Consider the following 12,193-nt stretch of genomic DNA (forward strand, 5'->3'; position numbering starts at 1 on the left):
TTATGGGAACAGAATTGTTGAGAGGGAGTCCCACTGTAAGAAATTTAGTACTTTGGAAAACAAAACATGAACATAGGTTTTTGCACATTACCAATGGCATAAAGAATTGACAAGTAATATAACTTATCCTCATTATTATCAAAGGCTTAGAAGCACTGACAAGGATAAAAGCCCCATGAGATTAAATTCCATTCAAACAGAAAGCTTATGGATCAAGCAGCTTGCATAGCCAAGTTCATCAGGAAAATATCCTAAAGTATATGACTGAGGAAGTAAGAGTGTAAAAAATAGTTGCTTAGCCTGCTCTACTAGAAATAAAGATGCACCACTGACAACTTCACCGTTGAAGTTTAAAATAGGTAGGTGTCAGTACCCGAGCAAGTGCAAGCGAAGAAAAAGATCTTACTGACTTCAGCTTAGACTTGAAGGGAAGTTTTTTAAAAAAAGTGAGAACATAATCGGAAGTATTTTCTCAGTTTGGTCAGATCTTTGGGAAAAGTCTCTCAGATGCTTATGGACGTCTGCCAAAGAAAAATCAAACTAATAAACAAACAATCCTCCCCCACACCAAACCAATTTTATTTAACTCCTGCTCCCTAAGCACAGACATTGAATCCATCCTTCTCTAACAGAACCCAGGGCTGTCTGCAGCATATAGAGTCACAATAAGGCAAGAGTTTAATCTGCATAGTCATGAAACTGTTAAAAGTTTTTTTCTTGAGTGGTAGGCTTTCCTAATTTAGGGAAATGAGCTGAAGCCCACCGAAGACCGAAGACCGCAGAAAAGCTCACACTGGCTTCCGTGGTTTGGATCAGGATGGCAAAGCACATGCTTTTAACGGAGGCTCCTAATTCTTCTCCTTTGTTTCCAGCAAGGGCCAAATTTTCACCACAGTGACGATTATGTAAATCCCCAATTCATAGGCATTGCTGGTAAAAAAAGAACCTGGAACCTATTTCCGCCAAACTCTGTACCCTCTCTTCTCCATTACATTAAAACCCAGTCTCCTTCATGGCTTGTTTCTTGATGTGATGGGAAGGTTGTCATCTGCTCCCTTCCATTGAAGGGATGCTGTTAGAATTGGCATTGAAATGTAATTTTTAGAAGCATCACTGAGTATCAGCAAATGAGGTTTCAACTAGCATAATTTCAGATTTCTGGTCCTGAAACGTTTTGAGTATCATGTTTACCTGTGTATCCAAGTCCTTTGACATAGATACTCTCCAAGATTCTAAATCAAGATATATTCCCTGATTTATTTATGAAATACATGCATTTTCTTCATTTGGGAATTGCTGATATATCCAGAAATTCTGAATTTTTATAGCTGCATCTTGGATAAAACAATGAATTAATTTGCCAAGGCATAATATAATTGATTGTGCTTGCCTTGCTAGGTAATGATATAACGCAGTGTGACTCGACCTACTGGTCCAGAACACAATCCGTATGCATGCTCTAGCTGGTGGAAAATAAACTGCTTAGATTATTCAGTGAGAACCCAATGTGCTCAGAACAACGAAAGACACCATATAGCTTGCAAAGGAAAAGTGTGAATTCTAAAAGTTCACATAACAATAAAGCTGAGGCTGAGACTAAAATGTAAAAAAGAATACTCCTAAGCAAAAATACTCCCTGTATTTTTACAAAAGTTCCAACTCTGTACACCCGGAGAGCTGGCCCTGAATTTCCCAGCACTGGTGTCCATGTATCCATGACAAAGAACAACTATTGCAGTCTCTGACAGGGGAAGGACAGTCCTGTTACGTGTGCTTAAGAAGAAGGAGAAATGAGAACAGATAGCTAGGAAAGTTTACAACAAAAAAATTGTATAAAACATATCAATATGGTGAGAATTTAAAAAAAAAGTATTGAAGATATGGAGTTGTATACTTATATGCTATGGCAGCGGTTGACATTCAGTCACCAAAGAGGCCAAACATTCCCCTATCCACTGGAATATTTGGAATCAATTATTGATTACAGAAGAACTAAAAAGACAGCTTTTATTTGGGCACTGCAGATTATTTTAAGAATGATGCATTACAATCTAGTCATCTGTCTCAAATTGATATGTCATTACATTTTAAAACACTAACACCTTGAACAATTAACATCTTGAATTACAAGTATATCACCAGAGTTGTGTCCAGTTAACATGCTGTATTTCTAACTTCCATGGGCCCAGGAACTGTTCAATGTGCTATGAAGTTGTCTGCCTGTGGGATAAGACTAGAGATGCAGCTGTTTATAAACTCACTATCCTGCATGTAATGATATTGCAGGTCTCTGTATTATATAAAAATGAAATACTAATGAATCAAAACACTTCAAAGACAATCTTCTTCTCAGTTTGGTTTCAGAGGCTCTAAAGCCCAGTTAAACTCATTTCCTGCATTTTCCATGGATTTTCATAGATTTACTGCTATAGGTGCAATAAACTTGTCTGGTGATAAAAGTAGCAGCACAAGGAAAAATCATAACTGTTTCTTGAAAGCCTCATAAAATTATATTCTGCAAGGGGCACTAAACCACTCAGTTGATCCTAGTTCAGTATAAAACCATTTGCTTCCCAGTGAAGTGGGGCCGTGCTCATTGGCCAGTGCAGTAATAAGCAGAAGGAGCTGCATATCTGTAAGAGATGTACAGCTGGGCTAGGAATGAAACAGCTTTTTAAAAGCTAGAAAACAAGCAAGTGTACACAGTCCTAGGAGATGAATTAATTTAGATCATTTAATGTTAACATATTAGACTTCATTATTGAGTGGAAGTTGCTCATTTCATAGTTCTGCTTCCTCAGATAAAAGGCTACCTGATAGTAAACCAGAAAGAAAAGGAGGACGTCATCTAAATAAGGATAAAAACATGATAACTAAAGAAGAAACCAAATAATTAGATGGAGTTTTAAATCTAGATAATCTGTGAATATAGCCTCTTCCAATTTCTTCTGCAATGTAAGTTGGAAGGGTATGAAAGGAGATACTGACAGCTCAGGTTTCAGGTAAAGGCCTTTCCACAAAGTCCTGACAAAGGTCTTATCCTTATCAACACTTCATCTGGGAAGAACAAAGGAGGGACACACGTGAGTTGTATGGGCTGCAGAATGAGTACAAATCACAAAAGAAATACAGTGATGAAAAATGTAAATACAGGCTTATTTTCTATGAAGTAACTGGCTTCCTAGAGAAACAGGGACAAAAGCATTGCACCAGGTGCTGGAGGGACCAGGACCTTGAGCTGCAGGGACTGATTCAGGGAGGATGAAACCCAACCAGATGAGGTGCAGACAAGGGCTTGCTCTGATTAGTGAACTAGGGGTTGAGAGACAATATGATTGCTCTCTGTTGATGCACCAGTGGACTAAAATGCTAGGGAGATGGGCATTCTTCATGTTAATGGATACTCTCAGCAGAAAGAATGGCCCAAAATCGATCACAAGTAAATTTATGCTGGAAATAAGGTTTGTAACTGTTGGAGAAATGATGTTCTAAAACAGTCTCCCAAAGACAGCAGTGGAGATAAAAAAAAAATCTAAATAGGTTTAATTACGAGTCTGATAAGAGTTTAGGAAGATGACATACATACATTCACCATAGGAGAATGAGATTTTCAGTTTTCTAATCAGATGAGTAAGGGGCAGAGGGCATCACCAGTTACTTTAGATGTGGAAGTCAACCAGTTTATCAGGACATATGTTGAGATGATGCTTTCAACCAGAAAACCTTCCCATTCTGAGCCTTCTCCTCTTTAGCACTTTTTCAGTAGAGGTCTTAAAGGGAGACTGAGGTGCCACTGTGATCGAGGGCTGACATGCACTTACTGTAGAAAGATAGGGGTCAATAAGGTTGAAAATTCTGCCTTCCTGACTCTGCAAATGTACCCAACAATTAGGCACAGGGAAAAACTGAAACCTTCCATGCACTGTTTGCCTTTCAAATGCCTGAACTTAAGTCTCTGTTTGCAAAATTGCCTTTTTTGTTAGGTTCAAGCAATGCTGAGCACGAAGTTGTCCAATCTCTGCTGCCTTTTGAGTCTCTCCCTCTAACCAAGCTTGATTTTGTTAGTACACCACCACCACTGTTTTCAGAATTAAATTTGTCTGCCTTTTACTGTGTAATATAATAATTTTTCTTAGAAACAGTGGACTAACACGACTAAATGTATTTGTCTATGGGTATCAAATAATGCTATTCATGGGAGATAACAATTTTCAGCTTATACATAACACTTTGGGTTTGAAGCGTGAGGCAGAAAGACGAGAAACTAAATCATCATGAGACAGAGCTGCAAAGCAGCAGACAACCTCTACACTGTGTTTTCAGTCAATTTTTTGTTTCTATTTTTGCTTTTCTTCTCCCTGCAAAATTCTTGAAACTGTAAAACCAAAATAAAAGACAATAGTGAAAAACAATTTTGTGTTGGACTCTGAAGCTCTGAACTTTCACTGTCTCACTCAGATTCATTGAGTTACCATTAGTATCACAGAAGGTGATTTGAGTTTGTTAGATACTCAGAATTTTAAGGCTTTTGTTTACCTAACACTTCTCTGGGCCACAATTTTATCTATCAAGTAATCTCTCTCGTATGAATAAATGATGGTACAAAGCAATCCCTTCCAGCACCCCAATGTTATTTTCATGTGATGAGCACTGTGGGGGGATACTTGTGAATAATGAAGTGCCTTTCCTTGTAACTGAAGGTCGAATGGGTCCTGTACAATAGAGTGTTTTGAATATTAGAGGACCTGGGAGGTCAAAGTTTAACTTCAACATAAATCTGCTGCACATTTTGCATTTACAATAACAGGCAAGTCATTGGTTTGGGTGACAAGAAAGGGGTAATTTATGAACAATTTAGTTATAAATTCAGAATCAGTATGAATGAAACAATCTTGTTCCCAGGCAAAAAAAAATATCTATAGGAATTTTGAAAGAGTCCTTCTCTTTGTGCTGCTACCTTAGGTCTGTTCACAGCAACTGATAAGTAAGATAAGAAGAAATTAATGACACAGTGGCTGATGAACAGGTACTCAAAACTTGTAACAAAAAGACCAAGTGAGTTCTCTTTAAAAACCGTAATCATAAAATAAAATTTGTTTTGGTGTGGGAAGACTGAAGTAGAAAAATCAACTGCACTTTTACTGCTTAGATCTAGCAAAGCTTGGAGGCTTCTTTTGTTTCCTTGTTTCGCATTGATGTTTCTTCATGCATACTGCTATTACCCAAATACACATCTCATTTCCACATACCTTGTAGTGGAAGAGGAATAATCCACAGAAGAGGCTGTACAGGTCAGCCGTGAGTAGGGAGAGATTGACGGCAGTAGCACTGGTTTTCTTTATGACCACTGGCATGAAGCTGTAGAGGCCAAACATACAGGCGCTAAAGCCAACGTACAGCAAGCCTGCAGAAAAGAAACAAGAAGCAAAGTGATCTTTCACAGCCCGCAGAAATGACTCGTGTTTGGAGGAAGAAAGCTGTGTTTTTTAGAAAAGGAAGAATAACGCTTTTTCAAAGAAACATTCAAATTAATAAGATACACATGTACAGAGAGTGAAAATCATATCAGCAGAGGACATGAGGTCCTTTGTGGTCTCCGTAACAGCAGTGTTATTTTAAATTGATGCCTTGTAGTAATAGTGACTACCTCAAGTCCAACATAAATTTGGACAAAATGATCCATTTAGACATATCAAATCTAGTCTCCTAAGGAGCTGAATGCCCCTAACACTGAATTCAGCCGAGTTGGATGGAGCACCCAATATTTTTTGGGAATGAACCCAAAAACTGAATGCAAAATTATTTTCAGAGGAGTTAATGAGCAAATGGATGAACGCATGAGGGTTAGGGTTATTGTCAGAGGTCTTAGTCCTATTTTGCCACCAGAACTGATTCATCACTTCATCGTTTTGCATCTCTGTTCCTCTATTGTTTTTTGTCTGCCTTCCTTAATAAAAATTTCCAGAGCTGAGACTCTTTCCTGCTACATTTTTACAGAGTGCCTCACACAAATTAGATTGTTAGATGCTAATATAATAAAAATACATTACAGTAAAAATCTAAATTAATTAAAAAACCTAAATGACTTACTGGGAAAGAATTCATTGCTTCAGTTATTACTTGATAAATCCCAAGGCAAATTAATCAATATGAAGTTAAAAAACCAGCAAACACTTTATTCATCTGCTCTCATGCAAATGATACTTCTTAGACTGCTGTATGCTGCAGAATTCCCAGCTGATATGTGCACAAGCCTAAATTTAGACTCATGTCAGCTCTTCAGAAAATGTTGTTTTTTACTAAAAGTTGTGAAAATCTGATTGTCAAAGTCCTGAAAGGGGAAAAAAAGCCCATATAATTTGTATTTGAATGCAGACCCACTTAGTTAAAAACTCTTTAAAAAAGCTATCAAAGGACAAAATTGACTCCCCGAGAAGCATCTAAATGGAAGTGTGCATTCAACTGAAACAAATACAGCAGTCATGAACTATCAGTGTCCATATGTGCTATGGCATGATAATGAATTTGTGTTTGCATTCAGAATATGGACAATCATGGTAACAACATTACAAATAGGTAGCAAATTTCTAAGGTGTGTACTGTATAGCGGTAACAAACATAATTAAGTCAGCTGCTTTATGCAAAATCTGCAACTCTTCTGTAGTAGGCAAATGATTGCATCAAATGGTGCATAGCTTTGGTCAATGGGAAATTGTTTGCATACAGGACCATTAAGTCAGCTTTTCTTCCAGGAACGAAAGCCATTCTGGACCTGAAGTCAGCATTGTCAAAGTACAGTCGGCAAATCCAAGCCTCCAGTAGTCAGTCTGGATTTAATATGCATATTCAGGTGCTTTACTGGCTTATGTATGCAACTAACAGTATAATTTTATGGTACTGCCTTGATGTTCACATTATTTGACAGTCAACTACCTGTACTTCACAGGCTGCTTTTCCAAAGGGCATTTAAGTTCCAGTGGAAAATTGCTTACACTGTAGCTGTTCTATCAGAGGTAAATATAAAGTGGCCTTTCATTTACAGCTTAAAAATACATGTAATATCCACCAACTGGGTGGTATTTAGTGGTGACAAGGAGCAAACTGGAAATAAGATCATATAATTTTCAGATACTGCCTCTTAGAAGACCAATTTTCAGACTAAAAATATGTTTTAAGTCAAAGGTTTGAAGCTTCAGCCTCCTTAGGTACCCATGCAGTGGAAATGGGAGCCTTGGGAATGCCTCTTGTATTGCAGTCCCAGGGCATTTGGAACTGTGTCTAACCAGGCACTAAGTCACTGGCACCAATCACCTGTACCAGGCCCTGGAAGGAAGCAACCTGGCAAGTTAGGAGGTGCTTTTGTAATGATCTGCTTATCAGCCAGTCTGTGTTAAACCCTGAGAAGTTCATAATTTGGAACTGTCTTCTTTCGGGTGTGCTGGCATTGTTCTGAACTGAAGGCACCTGTGGGTGGGATTCATTACACCTAATTCTGGACATATACTGAGGGCTGGTGGTCAGTGAAGAGACTGGGAAAATTTAGAGTGCAGATTGTTCAGCCTCTTTTAGACACCAACAGTATGACTCGTATCATGCCTGTTTATTGTTGCGGATGGTAAAGGGAGTCTATATAACCAAATCCAAAGTTTACATCGCAGGTATCTAAAGTTGGTGGAAGGGATCCCATCTTATCTGTCTGTGTTCACCCTGATGGGTAAGGTCAACAGTTTTGCCTGGTTGGGTGTGAATTTCTCATAACTGTCTGAACTAGGCACTTGGGATGATAGGATCATGGGCTGATTCAGGACGGAAGGGAGCTCTGAGCTCTCTGGTTCAAACCCTGATCAAACCAGGCTCAGCTGTGAGATCAGACTGTATTTCTCAGGATTTTGCCCAGCCTGGGCTTGAAGACTCTGAGGATGAAGATTGCAGAGCCCCTCTGGGCAACTTGCTCTGCTGCCTGGCTGTCCTCAATGTGAAGAAGATTTTCTTTTTATCCAGTCTGAATCTCTCATTTCAGCTTCTGTCTGTTGTCTCTCATCCTCCTGCCATGCACTGCTGTGAAGACATTGGCTCAGTTCTTTTGATAACTTCCTTGTAGGTAAGTTCTCTTCCACAGGCCGAACAAGCCCCAGTCTCTCAGTATTTCTCCATTTCTCTTAAGACTAGGTATCTTCACACAGATGGGCAGGATCTGCCCCCAGGCACTATTCTAAAATAGCCAAAGTACTACCAAGAGTAATATGCCTTAAGAACTTCTGGTTTAGTTCCCGAGCATGCTGGTTGAATGTTGCATGGTGCAATGATGCATGAGTGTTGCCTTTGCATTTTTACTCTAAAAGCAACCATTTAATTGGTATGAAATGGAATCAGTTATGATTTTTCCTAGTGTCTTGGAATAAAGACCATTCAGAAATATTCAAACCCCCTGTAACAAAGGGCACTTCCTTAGAGATTCAAACTGGCTTTTCTCTTATATAAAACTGAGTGAGCTTATTTGTTACTATTTCATCTATCACTACAAAATATGTCATGGTCTCATATGAAACCACTCAGTCAGAACAGTATAATCATTCTCCTTTAACTCATGTTGTCAGCAAATATTAATACTTAAACCTTCAAGGATTCAAACAGAGCTTCACTGATTCATACTAGGTGTGAAGATGATGATATTCATCAGAGGAATTTCCAAAATGAAAACCAGGAGGACCACAGCCTGTTTTAAACATGATAGACATAACAGATTTGCTTTAGATCTTTATATTCAAAAATCATTTGCATCAGTTGAAAGGCAGCTCATCCATTCTTAAAAGCACAATTACGGCAGATGGCAACAGGCCACCTTGAGTTATTTATTAGGTTGACTGCTGTGACTTTATCACCACCATTCAGAAGGCTGATGATTTAACTCTGCTGGACTGCAGATTTGAGTCTGTCGCAGTGGATAACTACTCAGGACAAGGCTGTGAACTCCCTGACACAGATTTTGTCAATCACTACTTGACAGTCTTGTATCATTGCCAATGCACTGGAAAGTACACTGAGTGCAGGGAAAGCCAGGGAATAACACAGAACTACACAGAACTGTCACTATTTAATCCATGTTCAACTACATAGCATTTCCAATTATTGCTGTAACAAAACAAGTACATATGTATGATGCTTTTGCTAAGATGATCTCAGCCTTTTGAAGCATAAGGACTCTTCAGATTTAGTGACTAACTTTCAGTGACATTTTAATGGCATCACAGATGAAGTAAGACCTTATTTTAATAGCACATTTCACTGATATTGAGTTAGAACAGAACTCTCCTGGAAGTATATATGACATTTACATGGATAGTAGATTAATTCACTGTGACCACTGCTAATTCCATCAGTACCAGATTAATTATGTCCCTGAGCTCCTCATCATGAAATATAAACAAACACTGATGCAATTATGCTAATTATTCCAGATTAAAGAAGGCCAATACACTCAAAGTACACAATTGAGTGTGTTTCTCCATGGATACTTTAAATTGATTTGTCACTTAGTTTTACAGCTCAACCACCACATTTCCACAACTTTTATGTGCAGTATTTTGTGAAAGATGCACTGTTTATATTATGGCCTATGGTGATGAGAGGAAATTGTTAACTAAGTTTGAAGAAAACAACTGTGTTCCGTAACTTGTATCCCCTCTTTTCAGGGGATACACATAACCAGTTTCTTTTGCACTCTTCTGAATTGTCATTTTGCAGTTCAGTTTGAAACTAGGTAATAAGCTATTGTCAGTGGATTGCCAAAGTTTGAACCTCCTGCTATCAGTCAGTCCTATAGTACTAGTATTCTTTTATTTCTTCTATTGTTCATAAATAGTGAAAGAGTGATTACAGGGACTCTCCTAAATATTGATTTGCTTTTAAAGCAAATAATTCATTGGACTAATTAGAAGAGAGTCTTAGATAATAAACTCAGCCACCAAACGGAAATGAAAAAACACAATCCACTGCTTAGCAGAACATCATAACAGCTTCATTGGGCACGATACTCTCTAAATTTGTCTAAAGGACACATCTGCTATATTCCACCAAGACTATTTGGAAAGCAATTAACCATTGCCATACAGAAATGCTCCCCTTGGAAATGAGTTTATGAGGTTATAATATGTACTGCGAGTACATTTTAGGTTTTTTTTGTTTGGTTCCATTTTCTTTCTTTGGCATTCATTGAAAAGGTTTGGCTCTTACTGACTACCTCCTTTATTTGTCCCAGTGTTGCACTGAATCTTAGAACTGGAACCCCATTATTGTTTTACTTCATGACTGTCTGAATAATTATCTTACAGCATTCATATGCTTAACCAAATAGTGCAAGGAAGGCATTATACAGCAATGGGAGGACAGATCATTCAAGAACGGTCATGAGGCATGTGGTTCAACCTTTGGCAGTAACTGGTGGAGAAGTCACAAACATTGGCTCCTCTGAAATTCATGCCCGCCTCCCCAAACACTGTTTGGCTCCATGCCTCCTTCAGTAACTACCTTCAATGAGATAAAGTGTTTTCTTACCTATTTGCCAATCCCAGGGAACTTTCAACAGCTCTTTGTGTTCCATGATTGCACTAGAAGAGAAGAGAAGGCAAAATTTGATGGAAGAAGAACAAAAGTTAAATTACTTCCACTCATTCAATTCAAATGCTGGACAAAACATAAATAACCTTATAACAAAAAAATTCTGTAGGAACCAAATGCAATCAGACTTTGCTAATCCACTCTGGCATTATCCTTGTGCATGTGTATTTGAAAGATCTTCAGGGCAGTAATCAGATGTGATAGCATACAATTTCCACTGGTTTATTTGCAGCTCTCTATATATGTGCTCTATATGCCCATCCCCACAAATGTTCAATCCTCTTGTACTCTTCTGACTTAATATTCTGAAAGCTTTTGAACTTTAATGATTAATTATGTACCTATCTGAGTTATTCACACCTCACAGCAGCTCTGCAGTGTAAAATAAATAGATACCACAGGCTGGCTTTGGAAAGCATACTGTAATTTGTTATACCCTGAGAGAAATCAAATAGTCACAGCAAAGAAAGTCAGGAAACAAAGCAAAGGATGGGCAAACCTGCAAAGGTCTACTTTCAATATCTTGTAAATCTTGCGTTGTACATAAAAATCAAAATCCCAGATCCATAAAATTCTAATGTGGCAACAAGTCAGCTCTTCCCAATCCAGGCAAACAGACCCTTGGAGATATCTCACAAGCTAGGTCTTCACTCAGGTAACCATTTTCTATGATCTGTGATTTCCAGATAAATCCTGCTGTGGAGGACTCTGCTGGTCTGGATACTATTTTAAGCAAGTATAAAACATAGAATTACACAGCCTGACAAACAAAGTACTTAGTACAAAAGGTGGCATGTGGAAGACCAAGTCTAATAGTAAAACTGCAGGAACTCAGCACCTTCCAGATTAATCTAGTCTAGAGAGTTGCATCCTGGAAATTCTAATTTGCTTGCTGCTGATGTGTGGCAAATCTAATACTGTGTACAGAATAATAAGACTATTTTGTCTGCAAAATAACTAAATTATAAGTGTCTTTGCGTGCATAAGACATATGTCCCTTTTATCAGCAATTCCTGAAGAATACAATGAGAACAAACTGCAATGTCTCTTGGTCTGGCAAACAAACTGATATATCTTAAACACAGGAACACTGCTTTCATATTATTGCTTATTCAATACAAAAGAAGTATAAAACAATATGTTATGGCTTGTGAGTCACTGTGATCTGTGAAACAAAGAGGGGTAAGAGCAACTTTGCCAGAAGTGGCCATTTAGTGATATCAGAGGCACTGAAGAATTGGAATAACAATGATTTTTGAAACGTTGTGGTGACTGAAGGAGGTCCCTGATGACTGAAAAGAGACAAATGCAACATCCAGTTTAAAGCAGAGCAAAAACTATAGTCTGGCCAGCCTTATGTTAACCTTTGGAAAGACTACGGAGCAAATCTTCCCAGAAGCCATTCACAGAAAATGAAGAAGACATCACTGAAAACAGCCAGCACAGACTTCTCAAAAGTAAATCATGCCTGACCAAACAGACTACCTTCTATGATGAGATGACTGGATCAGTAAATAAAGGAGAGGGAACGGATGAGAGGATGTGGTGTAACCTACTGTGAAGTTAGCAAAGCTTC

At 38.3% G+C, this 12,193-nt stretch overlaps 1 protein-coding gene across 1 annotated transcript in view; it reads right to left on the reverse strand.

Moving 5' to 3' along the window:
- The window catches only part of SLC35F1 (solute carrier family 35 member F1), a 237,384-nt gene that overhangs the window by 16,349 nt on the left and 208,842 nt on the right, over nucleotides 1–12,193 (reverse strand). The window contains exons 6-7 of the mRNA XM_064649684.1: nucleotides 10,555–10,607; nucleotides 5,250–5,404 (exon numbers count right to left, since the gene is read on the reverse strand). Of these exons, the coding sequence (XP_064505754.1) occupies nucleotides 5,250–5,404; nucleotides 10,555–10,607 (208 nt within the window). The remainder of the gene's footprint in view (nucleotides 1–5,249; nucleotides 5,405–10,554; nucleotides 10,608–12,193) is intronic.

Source organism: Pseudopipra pipra, chromosome 3, assembly GCF_036250125.1.
Source record: "Pseudopipra pipra isolate bDixPip1 chromosome 3, bDixPip1.hap1, whole genome shotgun sequence".
In the NCBI taxonomy this organism is placed as follows: Eukaryota; Metazoa; Chordata; class Aves; order Passeriformes; family Pipridae; genus Pseudopipra; species Pseudopipra pipra.